The sequence below is a fragment of the Acinonyx jubatus genome, chromosome E3, assembly GCF_027475565.1.
Source record: "Acinonyx jubatus isolate Ajub_Pintada_27869175 chromosome E3, VMU_Ajub_asm_v1.0, whole genome shotgun sequence".
Taxonomy (NCBI): Eukaryota; Metazoa; Chordata; class Mammalia; order Carnivora; family Felidae; genus Acinonyx; species Acinonyx jubatus.
Genome location: NC_069398.1, coordinates 14,923,688 through 14,942,989, shown reverse-complemented (window position 1 = coordinate 14,942,989; position 19,302 = coordinate 14,923,688). Strand labels below are relative to the sequence as shown.

Below are 19,302 nucleotides of genomic sequence, written 5' to 3'. Positions count from 1 at the left end.
AAACTAGGGGTTTCTGGTTGGGCCTTCCATGTTGCCCAACTCTGCCCCATGGCAGGGGTAGCTGGACTAATTAGGCACTGAGGTTTGAGCACCCAAGGTTGGCTTGCAGCTTCATAGGCATTGGAATTTCCTCCTCAAAGGGGTATCAGACATCAAAAGCCACTAGAATTTTTAAGGATCAAATAGACACAAGCACCTTACAGTGCCTGGCAGTCATTCCTTAACATTTCTCTCAAGCCTTTAATTTCGCTAAACACCCCACTCAGCACCCTTGTTTAGGTTTGGGAGTTCCACTGTTTTAGAACAGGAAGATGGGGAAGAGGGGACAGGTTTGGGGAATGTCATGTGGAAATGGCAGGGCTTAGGCAACCACAGACAGTAGAAAGAGTAAGAGAAGAGTTAAAACCTCGGGCCTAAGTTGAGGATGGAGCTGGAAGACCAGGCTATCTATGAAATACTGGTGTCAACTTATGAGCAGAATCATCACAGATGAGGAATTCTGGAAAACTGTCATACGAGTGCACCACAGTTTAAAAAAAGTCAGCTGAGATTAAAATCAAAGACCAGAGGCTTGGTAAAAGAAACTGACCTCACATGATGAAACTTATGCTGAAGAATTCTGGGTGCTAAAATCCTCAATGAATGGGGGAGATATGATCTAGATCTGGGGTCCTGATTTACAGTAAGAGTTAAGAGGGTAGCCTAGTTGGAGTATCTGAAAGTAGAAACAGCAGTATGTGTTGTGGGGGTGGGGTTGGGAGCGGGCAGAACAGACATTCTCATCCCCAGTGATGGAGCCCTTTAAAGGAAAGTTGGGTTTAACTTATTTTAACAAACTTACTTTTGAGAAACATTCAATAAACTTAACTCAGTTCTGAATGACGCTGTTTAACATGTGTCACCCACATTAATTTTTCTTTGAATATTAAATGCTGCATTAAAAATCACATTCAATGAAGTATGTATGTCTGCATTACTATCCACATGGCAGAGAGACACAGAGGTTAACAGAAGCAAGTTGCTGCTAATGTAAATCCTTTCCTGTTCCATGATCACAGTCCAGTGGTACTCCAGGGCCACCCTCAGACCGGAGCTGATCTTTTTTCTCCTCCTCCTAGCAGCTGTCGTCTTGATCCCTGTTCGTGCTGCCTTGTTTCTATTCTTACCCCAACCCCCCCAAAACCTTTCAATAGCTTTTCATTGCCTACAATACTTCCTGATCGGCAGACACAAAGGAAGAGCCCATCAGAGTCTAACCTAGTGCTCCCGGACCTACTGCAGCTTGCTTTTGTCAACCAGGCAAACCAAGTAGGCCTTAGAGGCTCACCGGTGTGTGCTCTCTAGCTGACAACTCATCAATGAGTTTCATACTCCTTTATCACGGTTTCCAGAAAAATACATGACCATGTAAACAAATCACAATTCCTCATGGCTAAAATGCAAGTCCAAACTTGTAATTACTTTATATGTTTAAGGCCCTTTTAGATTTTTTTCCCACCCAGAACTCCAGTTAATCCTGATTTCTTATTTCTGGCCATCCACTACCAGCCCACTGATGAAGTCTATCCACCATGTTTGCTTCCTAATTTTGTACACTCAGTTCAGCTTATGCTACAGGCTCAAGGATATTTTAAATGAGGAAATGGGAGAGGGGCAGAGACAGGACACACTTTCTTCAAGTAATGCAATTATTCAACATTTGAAAAGTTTACTGAAAACTTTTATTGTAATCAAAAAGTGACATAACGGGGTTGTAATGAATTCAGCAAATCATTCTGCTGATATTTTAGAACTGATATCAGCTTTTGCCAGGCAATTAAAAAAATTCAAATGTGAAAATTTCACAGTACAGTAAACTCCACCCCAACTAATTAATGGTGGTTAAAAATAATAGGCCCTAGCAAAACCTCTCATGTTACATGGTCACAACTCACAATTCTGTACAAAAGTTCGTGTTATAAAGCTCTGATGTAAAAATCAAATAATCAAGCAGCAATATTTTAAGTGCAGCACAGGGTCTTCCATATCATTATTTACAAGGCTTGAATCTCTTTACATTATAACAAAATTTAATACAGATGACTTAGTAATTAAGTCAATTTTTAAAATCTGTCCCTTTATACAGGGACAGATTTCGCTTTTTGGTCATCTTTCTCCTTCTCCTTTTCTTTATCTTTGCTCTTCTTTGACTTCTTTTTCTTGTGTTTGTGTTTTTGGCTTTTTTCTAACTCTCCTTCAGTGCCTGCATGCTTCTTATGCTTCTTGTGTTTTTTGTGTTTCTTGTGCTTCTTCTTTTCCTTCTTCTTCTTCTTCTTCTTGCTGTCCTGACTCTCTGCGGAGCTGGCACTACTGCTGTGGCTCCGGGTCCGGCTGCCAGAAGGGCTATGACTTCTGCTTGGACTAACACTAGGGCTGCTTGGACTCTGGCTCCTGGCGGTGCCTATCTGGCTGGCTGCTGCCGTGTCCAGGCTGTCTTTTGCTTTCTCCACGACTTTATCTTTCAGTTCCTTAGCAATCTTTCCCGAAGTTTCCTCCTCTTTTACAGATATGTTGCTTTCACTGTCACTTTCATTATAGTCTGGTTCAAAAGCAGCTTCATCAGTTTCCCTAGTTAAGTCGGAGGAAAGTCGGGAGGAGTGGCTTAACTGTGGCTTAGGCTTGACAGCGCTCTTGTCAGTCTGCCCAGTAACTTGCTCCTTTTCAATCTGCGGGTCTGGTGGGTTAAGCACATACAGTAATTTGTTGCCACCCGATTCTTTATTGTTCCTTGCTTCTAACGTGTGCTTCTCACGATCTTTACAAGGATTTTTATCTACAGATTTTGTCTCTTCAGTCGAGCGTTTCGTATCATAAGTGGCTTTGTGATCATGAGGTTTTTTGTCTCTGGAGGGACTAGAATTGCTCTTTTTGGAATCTCCTGTTCCTTTTTTAGGCAAATCTCTCTCCTCCCTTGGCTTAGTTTTCTGTCCAGATGCAGAATCTTTACTTCGAGAAGGGGAGTCTTTCCTTCTTGTTAATTCATTCCTTTCGTCTCTACGTTTGGAACTTGAGTACTCTCTGTTGTCATAGTCTGTTTTTTTGTCTCTGTTGGGAGTGAAGTCTTTAGTCGAGGAACCTCGAACGGAATCATGCTTTTCTGAAGTTCTTGTCTCTTTGGAAGATTGAGACAGACTTTTAAAATTTCCTGGTTCACTCAGACGGTCCAAGTTACTCTCTTTCTCTGGCTGAGTGCTGTTTTTCCTCTTTTCGGGGTTTTCCTTCTCCAACACCGAATGATCTCGATCTTTGGCTTTCCCCTTTTCACTGGATGCAGAGTTTTTTGAACTCTTGATCTCATGCTGTATAATTTCATGGCTAACTTCCTTGGTGAGTTTCTGAATTTTCTCTGACGACTCACTTTCTTTTTCAGTATACTTGACTGTATTTAACGGTTTAGTGCTAACATTTTTTATAACACTGGCGGGTTTTCCTACACTTGACATAGGCTGTGTGGCCTTAACATCTTCTTCCTCAGATTCAAAGTCATCTTTATCCCATTTGGACTGAGGAACCTGAATCATAATAATAACGTCTTCAGCAGGAGCTGTATTGTCATTATTATACTCTTCCATAGTTTTAATGACAGTCCGTTTTGTATCTGTTTTTTCTTCAGATTTCCGCACAGGACTGCCTCCAGTTGAGCTCGTGCTAAAAAGAATTAAAATGTTGTTAATAAAAAATTTGCTATTACTAAACACTGATAAATGAGAGTTTTAAAAATATTTATTTTGAGAGAGCCTGTGTGCACGGCATGTGCAGGGAAGGGGCAGAGCAAGAGAATCCCAAGCAGGCTCTGAGCTATCATTGCAGAGCCTGACATAGGGCTTGACCTCATGAACCAAGAGATCATGACCTGAGCAGACCTCGAGTCAGACACTTAGCTGACTGAGCCACTCAGGTGCCCCTAAACACTGATAAATACATAAAGGCTAATAACTTAAACATAAGTGTCCTTTTAATTCTCAAAACCCAATTACCCTACTCTAATAGAGATTAAATGATTTAAAGACAGGATTACATAAAAATAAATGCTGGCTCACAAAATCTACTTACTTCAACTCCTTTCTTTAAAGACAGGAGTAAACCAGACTAAACCCTTCTTTTTTTTTCTTTTTTAGAGAGAGTGAGCGGGAGGGAGGGGCAGAAGGGGAGAGAGAGAGAGAATCTTAAGCAGGCTCCAGGCCTTCTCTTTCCCAACATGGGACTCAATCCCACCACCCTGGGATCACCACCTGAGCTGAAACCAAGAGCTGGACGCTCAAATGACTGAGCCACCTAGGTGTCCCAAACCTAACCCCTTCTTAATTTATAGGTTACATTTTAAAAGCATAAACATGGATAAAATTAAAGGAAACTCTTTCCGAAAACGAACATCCATACCCAACCACCCATAATCAGATACCTTGTATAATCCACAAGAGTTGAGCTGGATCCCTCAGCTCCAGCTACTTTTCGTCTGACCTTTCCTTTGACTTTTTCTTGTTTAACTTTGCTAGATGCTGACTCCAATTTTTCAGAGGGTTCTTTCGTATTAGATACATTTTCTGTACTCCCAATTTTTTTACCAGTTTCTCTGTTGAGCTTAATTTTTTTGGCTGGGGCAGTTGATGATGAAATTTTGTCTTTCTCAGGGGTCCTATCCATTTTTTCAATATCAGGTTCCATTTTGCGCTTTGGTGAAGGTTTCACTATTTCAGTCATTTCCAGTTTAGAGACTTTTGTTGAAGAGGACTCAAAATCTTTCTCTACACTTTTCTCTTCGGTTTTTCTTTTTCTTTTTTCTCCCTTGCTATCAGGTGGCTTACTTTTCTCACTAGGCTTCTTGGCCTTTTCTTCCTTATTAGTTAGCTTTTCTGATTTGACGTCTTTGGGGTAATCCTTCTTCACTTTTTCCTCTTTGACTGGTTTTGTCTCTTGGTGTTCTTTTGCTGATTTAGAGTGAGCTTTTCTGGGGGTACCAATGGTCTTTTCATCTTTTTGGGAGGAAGATGATGATTTAGCATTATCAGTCTTTGGAGTCTCCTCTTTGGCTTTTTTAAGTGGAGGTTCAGATCGAGGAGATTTTTCACGCTCTCCGTCTAGTTTTTCTTGGGGTCCCTTAGCAGGTTTTGCAACATTTTCTTTTTTGGACACAGTAGACCCATCATTTTTCCGTTTGGTCTTGTCACCTTTTGCTTTTGGTTTATCTTTCTCCCTCTTGTCTTTTTCAGACACCGACTTGAAAGTGATGGATTCTGCATCCATTGGTTCATCTCTAACAGGTGTAGCATCATCTCTACTTGGGAGAACAAACAATGAGTCTGTTTTATTTTCTTCACTGCTTGTAGGTTCTCTTGATTTCCTAGAAGTTTCTAATAACTCGGGGTTTAGAAAGCCTTCACTCTCTTCCCCCTTTCTTCTTTTCCTATGTTTCTTATGTTTGTTTCCTTTACCATCTCCGGGATTATTTTCGCTCTCCTTCTCTTTTGACTTTGTGTTGTCCTTCTGATTGTGACTATCTCTTGTTGAAAGCTTTTCTGGATAGTTGCCACCTAAGTTTCGACTTCTATGACTTTGTCCACCAGCATAATCTTCTCTGCGGCCTCTCGTGAAGGGAGAATTTCTGATATTAAGAGGCAAAAATCTCTCAGGAGAAAAGTTCTCTCTATTTGCTGATGGTCTAGGCTGTGCTCCGGCAGCATAACCTTTATAATACTTTTCATACCACTCTCTATATTTTCTTTCCCATTCTCGGTAACGCTCTTTTTCAAATGGGTCTCTAAAGTCAACACTCCTCCCGTAATAAGCTTTCATGTCGTAAGGTGGGGGAACTTCTCTGTATCTATTAAAATATTCACGTTCTGTTTCCCCTTGAGGCACATTACGTTTATTGGGAGACTGTCCCCTAAATGCTTGAGGAGATCTTGACCGTGAATGGTATCGTCTATAGGGGGGTGACCTTGACCTAGATCGATGATATCCATGAGATCTAGACCGTGAACGGTAATTTCGGCTCTTGCCTCTGCCTCTTCGGGGGTATGGAGGTGATCGGGAATAGGAACGAGAGTGTGAGCGGCTAAATGATCGAGAGTAAGAACGTGAACGTGTTGAACCAGATCTTGACTTAGAATAAGTATACGAACTTCTTGAATATGATGAACCACTATAAGGAGATTTAGACCTAAAAACAAAAAACAAAACAATAGTTGATAGTTGAGAAATATTTGCAAAATAAAATTCAGATTCTATAGCATGCTCTCCTCACGGTTCCATCTTTCTTTATATCAAATTTCATCTTAGATGATTAGAGAGGCACAGTGACCTCTACTGGAATGGAATAAAGTACACAAAGATCAGAGCAATCACTTGTTACAAAACAAAAGTGAAATCTTGACAATTAGAGTGAAGTGCATTCATGTACCGTGAGTTATATGAGCTAATTAACTTAACATTAAACAAAATTCCAATTAAATTTAAATTTTATTTCCTATCTGGTTATTTAAATAGGAGTAATTTCTTTGTCCTACGTTGTTGGCCAACAGTCTAGCACTTTGAAAGGAACCACAAATGTAAGCTTAAAAAGTAAGTCTTTTAAACAAACTTCCAGGGAATTTTTATAATTCACTTTTTCTGTCGATAAAACAATTTGTATTCTACCACTGCTTCATAATTATACAGGTTAATGTTCCAGCAAGAAGCTGTAGCCTTAGGTAAAAGCGTCCTCAGAAATGTTCTTTGGCTAGTCCTCTATTTCTTTCCTTCCACAAACATTTTCCCAATTATTTCACACTATAAGTAACTTCAGGGGACAAGGGCAATTTAATCCCCAAAACTGCTAGTTCTACACAATAGAATTTACATTGAGACAATATTTCAATAAACAAATATTGGGAAATAAGCTACATCTCCATTTCTATAAGCCTGGATCGAATCAGAAAAATTCCGTTAAGTGCAATGTTATTTATATCCATAGCTAATCCCTGGATATTCAAAGTCCCATTTGTAATTCTGTTGTGAAGGCTTGCAAAACACTAACCTGGAAAATGAGCGCCTACGCTCCTTTTGAATCTTTTTGTATTCCATCAATTCCTTAGCAAAATCATTTGTAAACTCATCTAGCTTGGACTTTTTCTTTTCCCTAGTAAAATAAAGTTAAAGAGTGAAAGTTAACAAAAACCATTTAAGAAAACTAACAAGACAAATGTAATTAGATCATGAATGAAATGAATGAAATTGCCATTAGTTTTCCACTTTAAAACTATAAATAACTAGGAGTCCCTGAGGAAGTTGCTTGTATGGCTTTGGTTTAATTTTTAGGTGATTTTTTTTGTACTAACTGGAAACAGTAGAAAATATTTCCAAAGATAACCTGTTTAATGTTACATCAGAAAATGAAAGTGTATGATAATTTCACACTGAAACACTCACTCTTCCTTCAGCCGTCGTTGCTCTCTATAGAATTCTTCCCTGGACAACGGTGGGGCTTGCGTTGTTGGGATGGTATTCGAATGAGCTGTCTGCACTCCTGATGATACCCAAGGTGTCGATAAATTGGCCGGAGCTGGCGGAAACCCTGGAGGAGGGACACTATATCCAGCAGGTGGTGGCTGGCCAGGAGGAAACTGAGGAGAAAATTGTGGTGGAGGAACACCTGGAGGGAGAGGAAGTGTATGGGGAGGAGGTGGATACAAAGGAGGGGGTGGGACAGGCACAAAAACTGGAGTTGCTGGTAGTGATGGGCCTTGAGTTCTCTGTGATCTTTCGCTGTGGTGTCGTCCGCGGTTTATACTTCTGGAGAAATAAATTCCAAGATATTATTCCTTCAAACTAACATCACCCGAGACAAGTAAGCTTGTCTTTTCTATCCATAATTATCTTCAAACTTACAAACAATGGAATAGAATCAACTATTCAAATAACACTGATATTTATATGTAAATAAAATTTTTAAGGCCACCTGGGGATTGAGATGATCCAAGTTTACAGCGCCTTCTCCATGAGGTGCTGCTATATTTAGAAGTTCTCTTTTGTGAAGTTCAGATTCATTACCCCTCCACAATGATCTTTGGTGACTTCCCAATCTGTCATTTAAAGGAACTGACAAGGCTAATGCCTCTCTGACCTAGGCCTCCCCAAAAAGCCTTCCAAGATCAAAACTTTAAATGAAGAAAAACCACCACCTGTAATCTTTTGAGGTAGGAAGTGTAGAAAGATCCTTCAATGTAGAGTAAGTATTAGGTATTTTTTATTTTTATAGTTTTACATAATTTTACTTCTCACCTGACATTATATCATGAGCATGTCTCTAGGTCGTTAAAATGTCTTTGGAAACCTAGTTGTTAAATGGCTTCATGGTTTTGTGGGGTGTTTTGTACTTAAAGTACTTTTTATTTATTACATTTTTAAACACTGAGGTATAGTCACGGTTACATTATTAGTTCCAGGTGTGCAACACAGCAATTCAGTTAGGTCTGCATGTTACATCATGTTCACAGTGTGACTGCCATCTGTCCCCACACCATACCATCACAGTACCACAGATTACATTCCCTATGCTCTTTCTTCCTCAAGAAAGTAAGTTCCACTTTTAACATCTGTAATCAACAACTAAAAATCTCAATTATTTTCTCTCAAAGGGTTAGGTGAAAATTATAGTACTGGCCAAAGTTTCTGAACTGTCGCTCTTAAAAGAAACAGTGGCTTTTTTAAAACATGGGTTCATTTCTGTTAAGCTAACGGTTCTTTAAATTCTAGGTAACTGGTACAAAGAACAGCAGCAGCCAGGGTTTAAATTTTAAGCCTCTTCAGAATCTGAACTGGTAACTATTATCTTCTATTAACATGTGATCTAGTAACAGAGTTACTTAGCAATTCTCAGTAGAGCACTAGAAGACACCCTTAATATTCTTATTATAAAGTTCATTTGGAGGCCCTTTACGCTGGTGGCGAGAACGACCTCGATAAGACCTACGGCTTACTTTGCAGAATAACATGGTTTTTGCCTGTCCAGGGCAGGAGCCCCGAACAATCTCTTTGCCTCTTCTTTTGGAAAAGAGAAGGTGGGAGAAGACTGGGACAATTGAGTCCAGAAGAGAAATAAATGCAATTCTTTCTCACGCTTGAGAGGTAAGCTAGTTAACTTTTGCCTTAAACTGACACACCTTAAATACTGTCTGGGCCTTAGTGACTTCCTTCTACCCTCAAAAGAGTAAATATAACCTAATATTCTGCTGTGTGCTGGAGGAAAGTAGTCATTGGGAAGGAGTATTAAAGATGCAGCCTAAAAGCCTCATTTAAAACACTAAATGTAACCTGTTCTTCTCTAGGCCTCAAGATCAACTACTGAGGACTGAAGTGAGATAAGCATAAAGCAAGTAATCTCCCTCCCTTGCCACTGCCATGCTTTCGTTTCTTTGTGTTCTATTTTTCAGCAGTGTCATCAGATTAATTTTTCAAAATTTTTAAAAAGCATACCTGTAGCAGCTCCTCTCCCCCCTTCTAATTTGCTGTGGCGGAGAAACCAGATATCCAAGCTTATTGGAACTGTGTGGAAAGAAAGATAAAATGCGATGGAGTATAATATACAACCTCCTAGCATGTAGACTTTAAAAGATACCTATTTTAACTATTCTAGAAGATTTTTCCTCTCCCTGATCCCCATTCGGAAACTTGTTCCAAATAGAGGAGATATGAGCAAGCATTACACTTACTTGAGTTAATTTTCCTCATTAATTTACTGTGACAATAACTAAACCTCAATGTACAATATTTTCCGCAATATGGTATTTCATTTAGCATCCTACAAGTGACTGTGAACTTGTTACAGAAGAGAAAAAGAGCCTCTCATCTGCTAGGCGCCATGCCGGTGGGGAACTAGCACTGTTCCAATTCTGCAGATGAGGCAATGGGGCTGAGGAGTAAAATTGCATGCTCAATGTCATGGCACTGCCAAGTGCAGGGGCTGGAATTCCAACTCAGGCCTACCTGTCTCCAAATCCCTTGCTCCTTCTACTGAAAGAATCCACTAAGTCTCTCATTTAGTCTATTTGTTTAAATAAAATATTTGATTTATCTTTAAAAGAAAAATCATAGTTTTAGAATAGAAGCCAGTTTATGCAAATATGTAAGCCTGTTGATATAGACTAAGACACAAATGATTGCATACGTAGACAATAAGTAAACATACTAATTTTTAATACCACAGAACATCTTATAAAGATCATAATTCCTTGTATTTCACAGGGCAAAAAATAATATCCTATATATTTTGATATGCAATAAAATCTCATTAACAGATTATTCAAAATGAGAAATTCTATGTTTGGTAGCCTTTAATCTTACTATGTGTTAAATCAAAATTTGAAAATCCATTTAAGGATAGGAAAAACAAGGGGCACCTGGGTGGCTCAGTCAGTTAAGCATCTGACTTTGGCTGAGCTCAGGATCTCACGGTTTGTGAGTTTGAGCCCCACATGGGGCTCTGTGCTGACAGCTCGGAGCCTGGAGCCTGGAGCCTGCTTTGGAGCCTGTGTCTCCCTCTCTGTCCCTCCCCCATGCTCTCGTGCTCCCCACCCCCCCATCTATTAGCACAACGAATGATTCAGTATTTCAAATACTCTTTCAAAGAAAATAGTATTTCAATTAATCTTATCTATTCATTAACTGAGATCCTGTCAAGATCACTTTGTTAAGACATGAAAGTAAAAAGCGGAGCCTGGGTGGCTTAGTTGGTTAAGCATCCAACTTCAGCTCAGTCTTAACATGTCATAAAAAAAGGGGGGGTTACAATAAGAAACATTCAGCAACACACTAGATTATAATTCCCATTATCTAGTTTGAAAGCAATCATCTGAAGATTATTTTAAACATATACTTACTGTTCCCAACCTGGTCGACCACCACCCGGACGAGCAGTATTTATTCTTACTGGACCTTGGAAACAAGAACAGTAGGTAAATATGAAACTGCATGTTAAATAAAGTTAAAATTATTTTTTAAAGGAGAAAATGTTCAACCCCAAATGATTTTACTCACCAGTTGTGGGGATCAACTGTCCATGCAGTAGTGACTGTCCAAGCAAAGATGGGGTTCCAAGTACAGGCACCTGGTAGCCCTTTAGGAAAAAAACATGCATAAAAAGAAACAGTTTAAAAAAAAAAAAAAAGAGGGAAAGTTAAAAAAAAAAAATTAAACCCATCAGAAAACTGTAAGATAAATCTCACATTTAAAAGCCAATAAAACTTACCTTCTCTTCCATAAGAGCAGTAATTGCAATTGAAGAGGTTCCCTTTGAATGTTCTGATGCAAGGGCTGCAGCTGGTAATATTTTATTATCAGAATCCCTAGAAGACAAGAGAATTTGCAATATGTGAAAAAGTCATCAGAAATGGAGGAGTAAGAGTAAGCAAATTACAGTACATAATTTAGTAAGTCTGTTCACCCACCACCTGCATGAAGATGCGTTGATGAAAACTTTTGGGTCAAGTGGAGAGCTCTTTGGATACAAAAGTGAGAAGGAAAAACAATAAAAGGAAATCTCTTTAAGAAGTCCCATCTATACAGATGGGAGAGAAATCAGTTGTAAGAATAATAAAGCTTAAAAAAAAAAGAAGAGGGGCGCCTGGGTGGCTCAGTCGGTTGAGTGTCGTGATCTCGCAGTTCATGAGTTCAAGCCCTATGTCGGGCTCTGTGCTGACAGCTCAGAGCCTGGAGCCTGCTTCAGATTCTGTGTCTCTCTCCCTCTGCCCCTTCCTTGCTCATGCTCTCTGTCTCTCAAAAATGAATAAACGTTAAAAAAAATTTTTTTTTTTTTAAAAAAGGAAGAAAATCAAATTGTGGGACCAAAAGAATACAGGATTAAGAGTAAATTCTACTTCCAGCTCCACCACTGAAAAGCCAATGAATTCTGACTAAGGTCTTAAATATAAATGTAAAGGTCCCCGTCCTCAAGATTTTGCTTCAGTATGTCTGCACAGACCCCTGGCATCTATTTTTTTTTAAAGTGGCTGATTCCTCAAGAATTTATGAGCCACTGGGGCACCTGGGTGGCTCAGTTGGTTAATGTCCGACTCTTGGTTTTGGCTCTAGTCATGATCTCAAGGTGAGTTCAGGCCCCCAGTTGGGCTCTGTGCTGACATAGCGGAGCTTGCTCAGGATTCTCTCTCCCTCTCTGCCACTCCCCCACTTGTGGTCATGTGTGCTCACACTCTTCTCATTCAAAAATAAACAAACATTAAAAAAAAAAAAAAAAGGGATTTATGAACTACTGGACTACATGTCCAAAGATCCTTTTCATGTCTGAACCAGTAGGATTTAAGTGAGTTTTAATTCAACACTTAACAGGGGTGGTTGGCCACTCGTATAGTTCTTTATCCTGGGATGCTTAATCATTTGCCAAGTGAAACTCCTTCATTTGCCTGTTCCTCCAATAAGACTGAGTCATCTCTTAAAAGTACCCGTTTAGCAATGGGTTACTTTATGGAGTCACCCACCTTACTGAGCACAGTGGTTCACAAGGATGATACTTACCAGTCACTATAACAACTACTAAAGCAATAAACAACAATGAAAAACCAGAGAGATACACAGACTTACCGGAAAGGTCCATCTGGTTTTTCAGAGTGGACTGAGATGGACACTGTGGCAGTTATATCAGGTACAGGAGCCGGGGTAGAAGATGAATTTCCAGGCACAGGAGGGGCCAAGGAAGACTGATTAGAAGTTAATGAAGATATGGAAGGAGCTGGGTGAGTTGAAGAGGTCACTGGAATCATCAGGGGATCCTGTTGTCTTGATATTGGAGATCTCATCAGAGGTTGTAGGTTCCGCTGAATGAGTGGTCTCGGAGGTGGTATTGGGGGCGGTGGTGGGGGTAACTGTTTTCGTAGTCTTTTTGTATAACCGGTTTCATTTTTGAAGTTATTAACAGCCTATAGATACCAAACAGAAAGATGCAGGAAAATGTAAGGTGGTATTTCCTCAAGCACAGTTTAAACCACCAAAAATTTTTAAAAATTTTCCAAAAGGGATACAAAGTCAGTTACCTGTCGTAAGAACTTATTGGCAATTAAAGCATCAGGAGAGACATCATTCTGATGGCATGTTGGACATGTATGATCATCTGATTCCAAGAGTGCTGTTCTTATACCTATGTGATATATTTTAAATATTACATTACTCTTTCCAAGCACACATTACTTATCATTTCTAAGATTGAAAAACTTAAAAGTACAGACTCTCGCCTGATAGCACTCCTCTGCTGTAACTTCTACCTTAAAAACAGAAGTCATTGGGGTGCCTGGGTGGCTCAGTCGGTTAAGCGTCCGACTTCAGCTCAGGTCATGATCTCACGGCTCGTGAGTTCGAGCCCTGCGTCGGGCTCTGTGCTGACAGCTCGGAGCCTGGAGCCTGTTTCAGATTCTGTGTCTCCCTCTCTCTCTGTCCCAACCCACTCGCATTCTGTCTCTGTCTCTCTCAAAAATAAATAAACATTAAAAAAAAAAAAACAGAAGTCATAAATAGAATTTAAACAAAAATTTAAATTGAGAGAAAAAGCACTCTTTCCTAAATACTATTCTCTTTGTTTAGCTAAAAATTGGAATAGTATAGAGGAAAAAAATAGAAATAATATATAGTCTAGAAAGGTAAAAAATTTACAGGGCTAACAGGGTTTTAAAAGAGCATCAGGGGGAGGAGTGCCTGGCTGGCTCCATCTGAAAAGCATGCAGCTCTTGATCTCAGGGTCGTGAGCTGGAGTCCCACATGTGGTATAGAGATTACATAAATAACTTAAGAGAAAAGGGAATTATAAAAAACAGAAACATTGTTCAGGCAAGGAAATCAGCAACACCTACAGCACAGTACAGAGGAGTAACACTAAATTACAGATTCACTGATTATGCTTCAGTGTAGTAAAAAATTCAGTAATGCAAGTGGTTTGTTAAATCTAAGACACTTGGAAACAAATCTTAAGTGACCTCTTCTTGACTTTGGTCTTCACTGGAGAGGCCCCAAAATAAAGATTTATATTCCAAAGCTATGAAATGAAAAAGGCCAAAACAGGACTAAGCAGTGAAATTTTCAGATGATGCCATTTTCATCTTGGTAAGAAATAAGAGGCAGAAAAACCCAAGTGGGAAAAACCCAACCCAATACAAAAGATCAGAAAAAAATCACAAGTAACCACAAGGCAAATGTTGGGTAGTATGTTTACAGAGAACAGTTCTCAATTACACTTAGGAATTTTAGAATAAACTATTTTTCCACCATCCAGGAAAGGGATTTAGGTACCATTTAAAAATATTTCTAGAATATCTAATGCCCAAAAGGCTTTCAAAATTCTGCATACCATTTAAAATGTGTAGGAAACAGGGGTACGTCTGTGGCTCAGTCGGTTAAGTGTACGACTTCTGCTCAGGTCATGATCTCACAGTTCGTGAGTTCTAGCCCCCCATGGGCCTCTCTGCTGTCAGCACAGAGCCCACTTTGGATCCTCTCTCTGTGCGTCCCCCACTCAAAAATAAATAAACTTTAAAAACTAAAATAAAATGTGTAGGAAACAAAAGTCCTACATTTTATAAAACCTTAGTACAGTCACCCTAATGAAGGTAGAAGAAATGGTCAATTCTAATATTTAAAAGGACAAAGAGGCTGTTGTTTAAAGAAAAAAATGTAGTGACAAAAACAGTTCTTGCTATTAAAGGTGCAATGATGAACTAAATGATCAATTATCAACATTTCATACTGCATTATTAAAACATACAATGTTGCTAAAGAGCCCTTCCAAATAAATACACATATTCTAAGACATGTATCTCTGAAGGTTCAATATTTCTTACATTCATCACAATAACTGTTTCCACAGCAGGGAATGACAACAGCATCAGTCATAATATCTTTGCAGATGAGACACAATAATTCATCTGGGATAGGATCATCTTCTTCTGAAGAAGAAGATGGTTCCTCTGGTAAGAAAGGTGGTTTTTCTTTCTTCCCAATTGCATATGCTTCTCTGTAAAAGAAGGTTTTACTGTTTTAACATTGTTAAGAAAACAAAGTATTACTAAGATAGTACATGTTCTACTATACCATAATGGGAGCTTATAATTCAGTACGATGCCAAATTCGTTTACACAAGTATAATACCTTCCAAAATAAGGGAGTAGTTATGAACATCCTCCCCCTAAGCAACAAAAAGACAAAACAAAATCCTAAACAAGTATAACAAAAAGAAACAAATGCTATAAAAGTGGCTAAAAGGATCTTAAGAATCCACAACTCTAGAACTCAGGGCCAGAGAATAAAGGGACACATTCAATGCCACAAGTTTATGCTTAAGTGGCAGAGACAGGATTTGAACTTGGACATGACAACACCCTAACCACAATTTTCTCTATCCTACCATGTTTCTTGAGGGGGTGGGGGGTATGGAGGGAATTCCCTTCCATAGACCAACAGTCCCCAAAACCTGTGAAGGTATCAGAGAGCATGCTATAATATAGGAAATGGAAACTGGTGCTGACATCATACAATCGAGGGGGACAGTTCAAGGGAAATATTATGCAACCAACCACACCAGTAGCTAGTAGCTAGAATCATCAGACTTCAAAACCAGTGGTTTACTTCTAATTAGTATTTTAAAAGAGAGTAATCTATTTATAACCAACTAAGAAATACTAATGACTTCAGTGATTAGAATATGTGTTACAAGAATATAAAGTAACACTTTAGTCATTTTGGGTCCATTTTCTGGTAGAAATACATTTTGCAGAAATGTTGCATATTAAACATATTGAAAATAAAACACTAGGGGTGCTTGCATGGATCAGTCAATTGAGCGTCCGACTTTGGCTCAGGTCATGATCTCACAGCTTGTTGAGTTCGAGCCCCATGTCGGGCTCTGTGCTGACAGCTCAGAGCCTGGAGCCTGCTTCAGATTCTGTGTCTCCCTCTCTCTCTGCCCCTCGCCTGCTCACTCGCTTTCTTTCTCAAAAATAAACATTAAAAAAATTTTTTTTTAATAAAATAAAAAACCAAAGAACACTATTCTCAGACTTGTCACCACTGCTTCCAACACCCACATCTTCTCTAATCAGGCAGATTTGTATAACATAGGAATTCCTAGGTAAATTCTATCTCATTTAGGAACAGAGTGTGTCGATCTCACTGCTGAAAATGAAAGCATCTCAGCTGTACAGAGGAGGGTACCTGAGGTGTGTTATTTGTGTTGCAGCTGCTCCATAGACATCACCACGACTCCAGAAATAAGTATCAATTTGCTTATGCCCCATTGTTCCCAATTTGTGAAAGAGGAGTCTCCCACTGCCCAAAAGAGAGAAAAGAAAGAAAAAAAAAAAAAAAAAAAGAAGAACAGAGGATAGAAAAAGAAACAGAAGAAGAGTCTGAGTTGCTTATCAGTGGTGTTAGTGGAGAGGGTGAAAGTTTCATTTAAAATATTTGGGCTCCCATTTCCCCAGTATTTGCTGTGTGTCTGGCACAAATGGGCTTTTGCATTTCAGCATTCAAAAACAATGAAGTTAATTATTAGTTAGGGTTCACAAGGGTGATGTTAATTTTTCCGACACAAACTTCCATTTAAGTACTTTTACTTGTATATATTAAGATGAAGCGGTCTGCTCTTAAATTGTGTCCGTAAAAACCATCCATTTCAACCTAGGTTGTTTGGAAGCACGTATGAAATGTCTGAATCAGAAACAGCGTAAAAACAGACTGCTCTAAGATGAACCACAAGACAAAGGATGGTGACTGATCAAAAATTGATGGGGGTGAAACGGAGAAAGTGAGCAGGGCTGGGAGTTCAGGAAAACACTAATCCTTATCTGTGAATGAAAACAATCTATTTACTAAAGTGTATACTCAAAACCATAAAATCTTTTCAAGATCATTCCACGGCACTGCCGTTTTCATCACCTTCATCTGCGTACTATGCTGCGTTTCAACGCTACGGCATGAGGCTGAGGACAACCGTTCTTTTACTCATTCTCTTCATGTCACGATGAACAAAGGCACTGTTATTCTCTAAATGGATGTTTCTCAAGGTATGTCCTGAGGACGCCCTCACTTCATAACCCACTGGAGGACTTGTTGGAGAACCCAGTCCAAAGGGACAGTTAATACTGTGCTCTGTATCATGTGAGTTCATAACTGGTGAGGGTAACCACAAAGGTAATTAGCGGGATTAATAAAAGCAGATAAAATGAGAAGTTGTCAGTTGAATTATACCACTAGTAGGTTTTCAGGTCTATCCACTTCATTAAGAATTGGCTCCTAAAATAAGATCTGAAAACACACTGCAAAAAAGCACTAAGCTGTAGGGTATAGAGCTGTAGCTCATCTGAACTAATGGGTTTGTAAAATAAATCGTTATTTTAGAAGTTTAAGACTCACACGGTACATCCAAACTTATTCAAGAGGACTCAGTTCTTCATTTATTCTTGGCACTTAAATTTGCCCTGACATCTTATACAACTTTTGTGCTTAAGCCTTCTGTTTCTCAGAATGATTAAGACATTGGTCTTTTTCACTTAACACATGTAGATAGCATAGAAGATCATGTGGGAGTATGTATGTGAATGAAGAAGAAAGCAGGGTATGACAGAAAAAGAAAAAATTAGAAGCCCACAAGGGAAGTGGCACTCAGTGGTAACAAAAACCCCCAAATCCATTCTAAATTTGCATTTAATGGAGCAGACTGCAGCCTCTCATTCTTCACACAGAAATGCAACATGTGGAGACCAACAGTCTTGCTATACAATGCTCACAAGAAATCCAAGTAGCCAAGTGGCGACCCCAAGCGTACATAAAACACCAGCGCCCGGACGGGCTGTGGCCTCACAGGTCATACGTAACTAGAATACTTACGCGTCTATAGTCGGTATCGCATACTTTCCAGTGTTGGTAAGCATTGCACCTTTCATGTTAGGATCTTTCACTTCCATCATAAAACTTCTGGGAATACCAGTGCTCTTTTTAATCCTCGGACCAGATTCAAAGTTTTTATCCTATTTGGAGGGGAAAGGAGAAAGGAGGAAGAAAGAAAGCAGTTACCCTTTGTTTAATATTAGCTAACACGCAGTGCTTATTAACTGCTTATAGTATCTGTAGTGCTCTACATATATGATCTCATTTAAACCTCGCAACAGCCATGCGAGGTAAATACTGTTATTACCATGTCCGTTTCATAGAGAAGACCGAACAGGCTTGAAGAAGTCAAGTGGCCTGCCCAAGCTCAGTCAACCGCTGAGCAGCAGAGCCAGGATCTGAAGCCTGGCAATCTGGCTCCACAGCCTGAGCTCATTTGCCATTGTAATAGAGAAGGCAGTATTTACCAAGAAAAATCCGATAGCTAAGAAATCATTGTAAGAAAAATAAGGTGTACCATGGTTTCTACTTTGGACTTACCCCGTTTGTTGGGCAATTCTTAATGTAATGGCCAGGTTTACCACAACGAAAACAGGTATAAGATGGAGGTGGTGGGCCTAGAGGTTTCTTCATGTAACTGAAAGGGAAACAGAATTACATGTACACAAAACCTTGAAAGAATAAAGCTTCTGATTGGGGGGGAAAATCCACCCCAATGTACCTATTAGTATGAAGCATTTATGGACTTACTTGATTGGGTCGTATTCATGGCCAGATTGCGACATCATTGCTTTAATTTTATCTTCTTCAGAAGCATTGGCTTCAGCCAGATTGGCAGTCTGTTTAACAGGTAATTATTTGACACACACATTAGAAACACATTTAAGACCACACAGCCAAAGACAACACCACTCATCCTGTAAAGAGCAGTATCTAATCTTGCATAAAACCTAAAACTGAAAGCTATTTACACGTATAACCTAGAAGAGGCATCAGGAGTTCCTTAGGTCATTCATTACATGACGTTTGGGTGTCTGCAGGGCTGAAGGTCTTGCTGGGGGCACTCAAACCTTAGACCCTGTTTGTACCTTACATTAAGATTTACATATGACTCCTCTAAGAGTTAAAACAGATTAAGGAAACACTTGACATTTTAAGCCTTAAAAATAATTCAAGTGTCGTAGCATAAAGACTTTGTATTTACAACTTGGAGGTAGGGTTATGGGTAAAACAATTGAACATTATGCAGATGATATTAAGGCAAAAGGCTCTTTAAGAAGTAGAATCAGTTTCAAATTAAGTGCAAAGCACATGCAAAGGAGCACTAATCATTTTAAATCCGATTCTCCGAAGTTTTATGAACTTCATCTTTAAGGTATTATATAGAATAGTCTAGATATAACC

General features: G+C 39.2%; 1 protein-coding gene across 2 annotated transcripts in view; it reads right to left on the bottom strand.

Annotated features, from left to right (window-relative positions):
• Positions 1-1,698: 1,698 nt before the first annotated feature.
• RBBP6 (RB binding protein 6, ubiquitin ligase) overlaps positions 1,699-19,302 on the bottom strand; it is a 32,163-nt gene continuing 14,559 nt past the window's right edge. The window contains exons 5-18 of one of the 2 annotated variants that reach the window (XM_015067118.3): positions 18,649-18,737; positions 18,439-18,535; positions 17,899-18,038; positions 14,856-15,028; positions 13,062-13,165; positions 12,613-12,947; positions 11,264-11,360; positions 11,053-11,131; positions 10,896-10,950; positions 9,493-9,561; positions 7,447-7,809; positions 7,055-7,156; positions 4,442-6,199; positions 1,699-3,687 (exon numbers count right to left, since the gene is read on the bottom strand). In XM_015067118.3, the coding sequence (XP_014922604.1) occupies positions 2,118-3,687; positions 4,442-6,199; positions 7,055-7,156; positions 7,447-7,809; positions 9,493-9,561; positions 10,896-10,950; positions 11,053-11,131; positions 11,264-11,360; positions 12,613-12,947; positions 13,062-13,165; positions 14,856-15,028; positions 17,899-18,038; positions 18,439-18,535; positions 18,649-18,737 (5,031 nt within the window). In that variant the 3' untranslated portion in view covers positions 1,699-2,117. The remainder of the gene's footprint in view (positions 3,688-4,441; positions 6,200-7,054; positions 7,157-7,446; positions 7,810-9,492; positions 9,562-10,895; positions 10,951-11,052; positions 11,132-11,263; positions 11,361-12,612; positions 12,948-13,061; positions 13,166-14,855; positions 15,029-17,898; positions 18,039-18,438; positions 18,536-18,648; positions 18,738-19,302) is intronic. The other variant, XM_015067119.3, reaches the window with a different exon arrangement.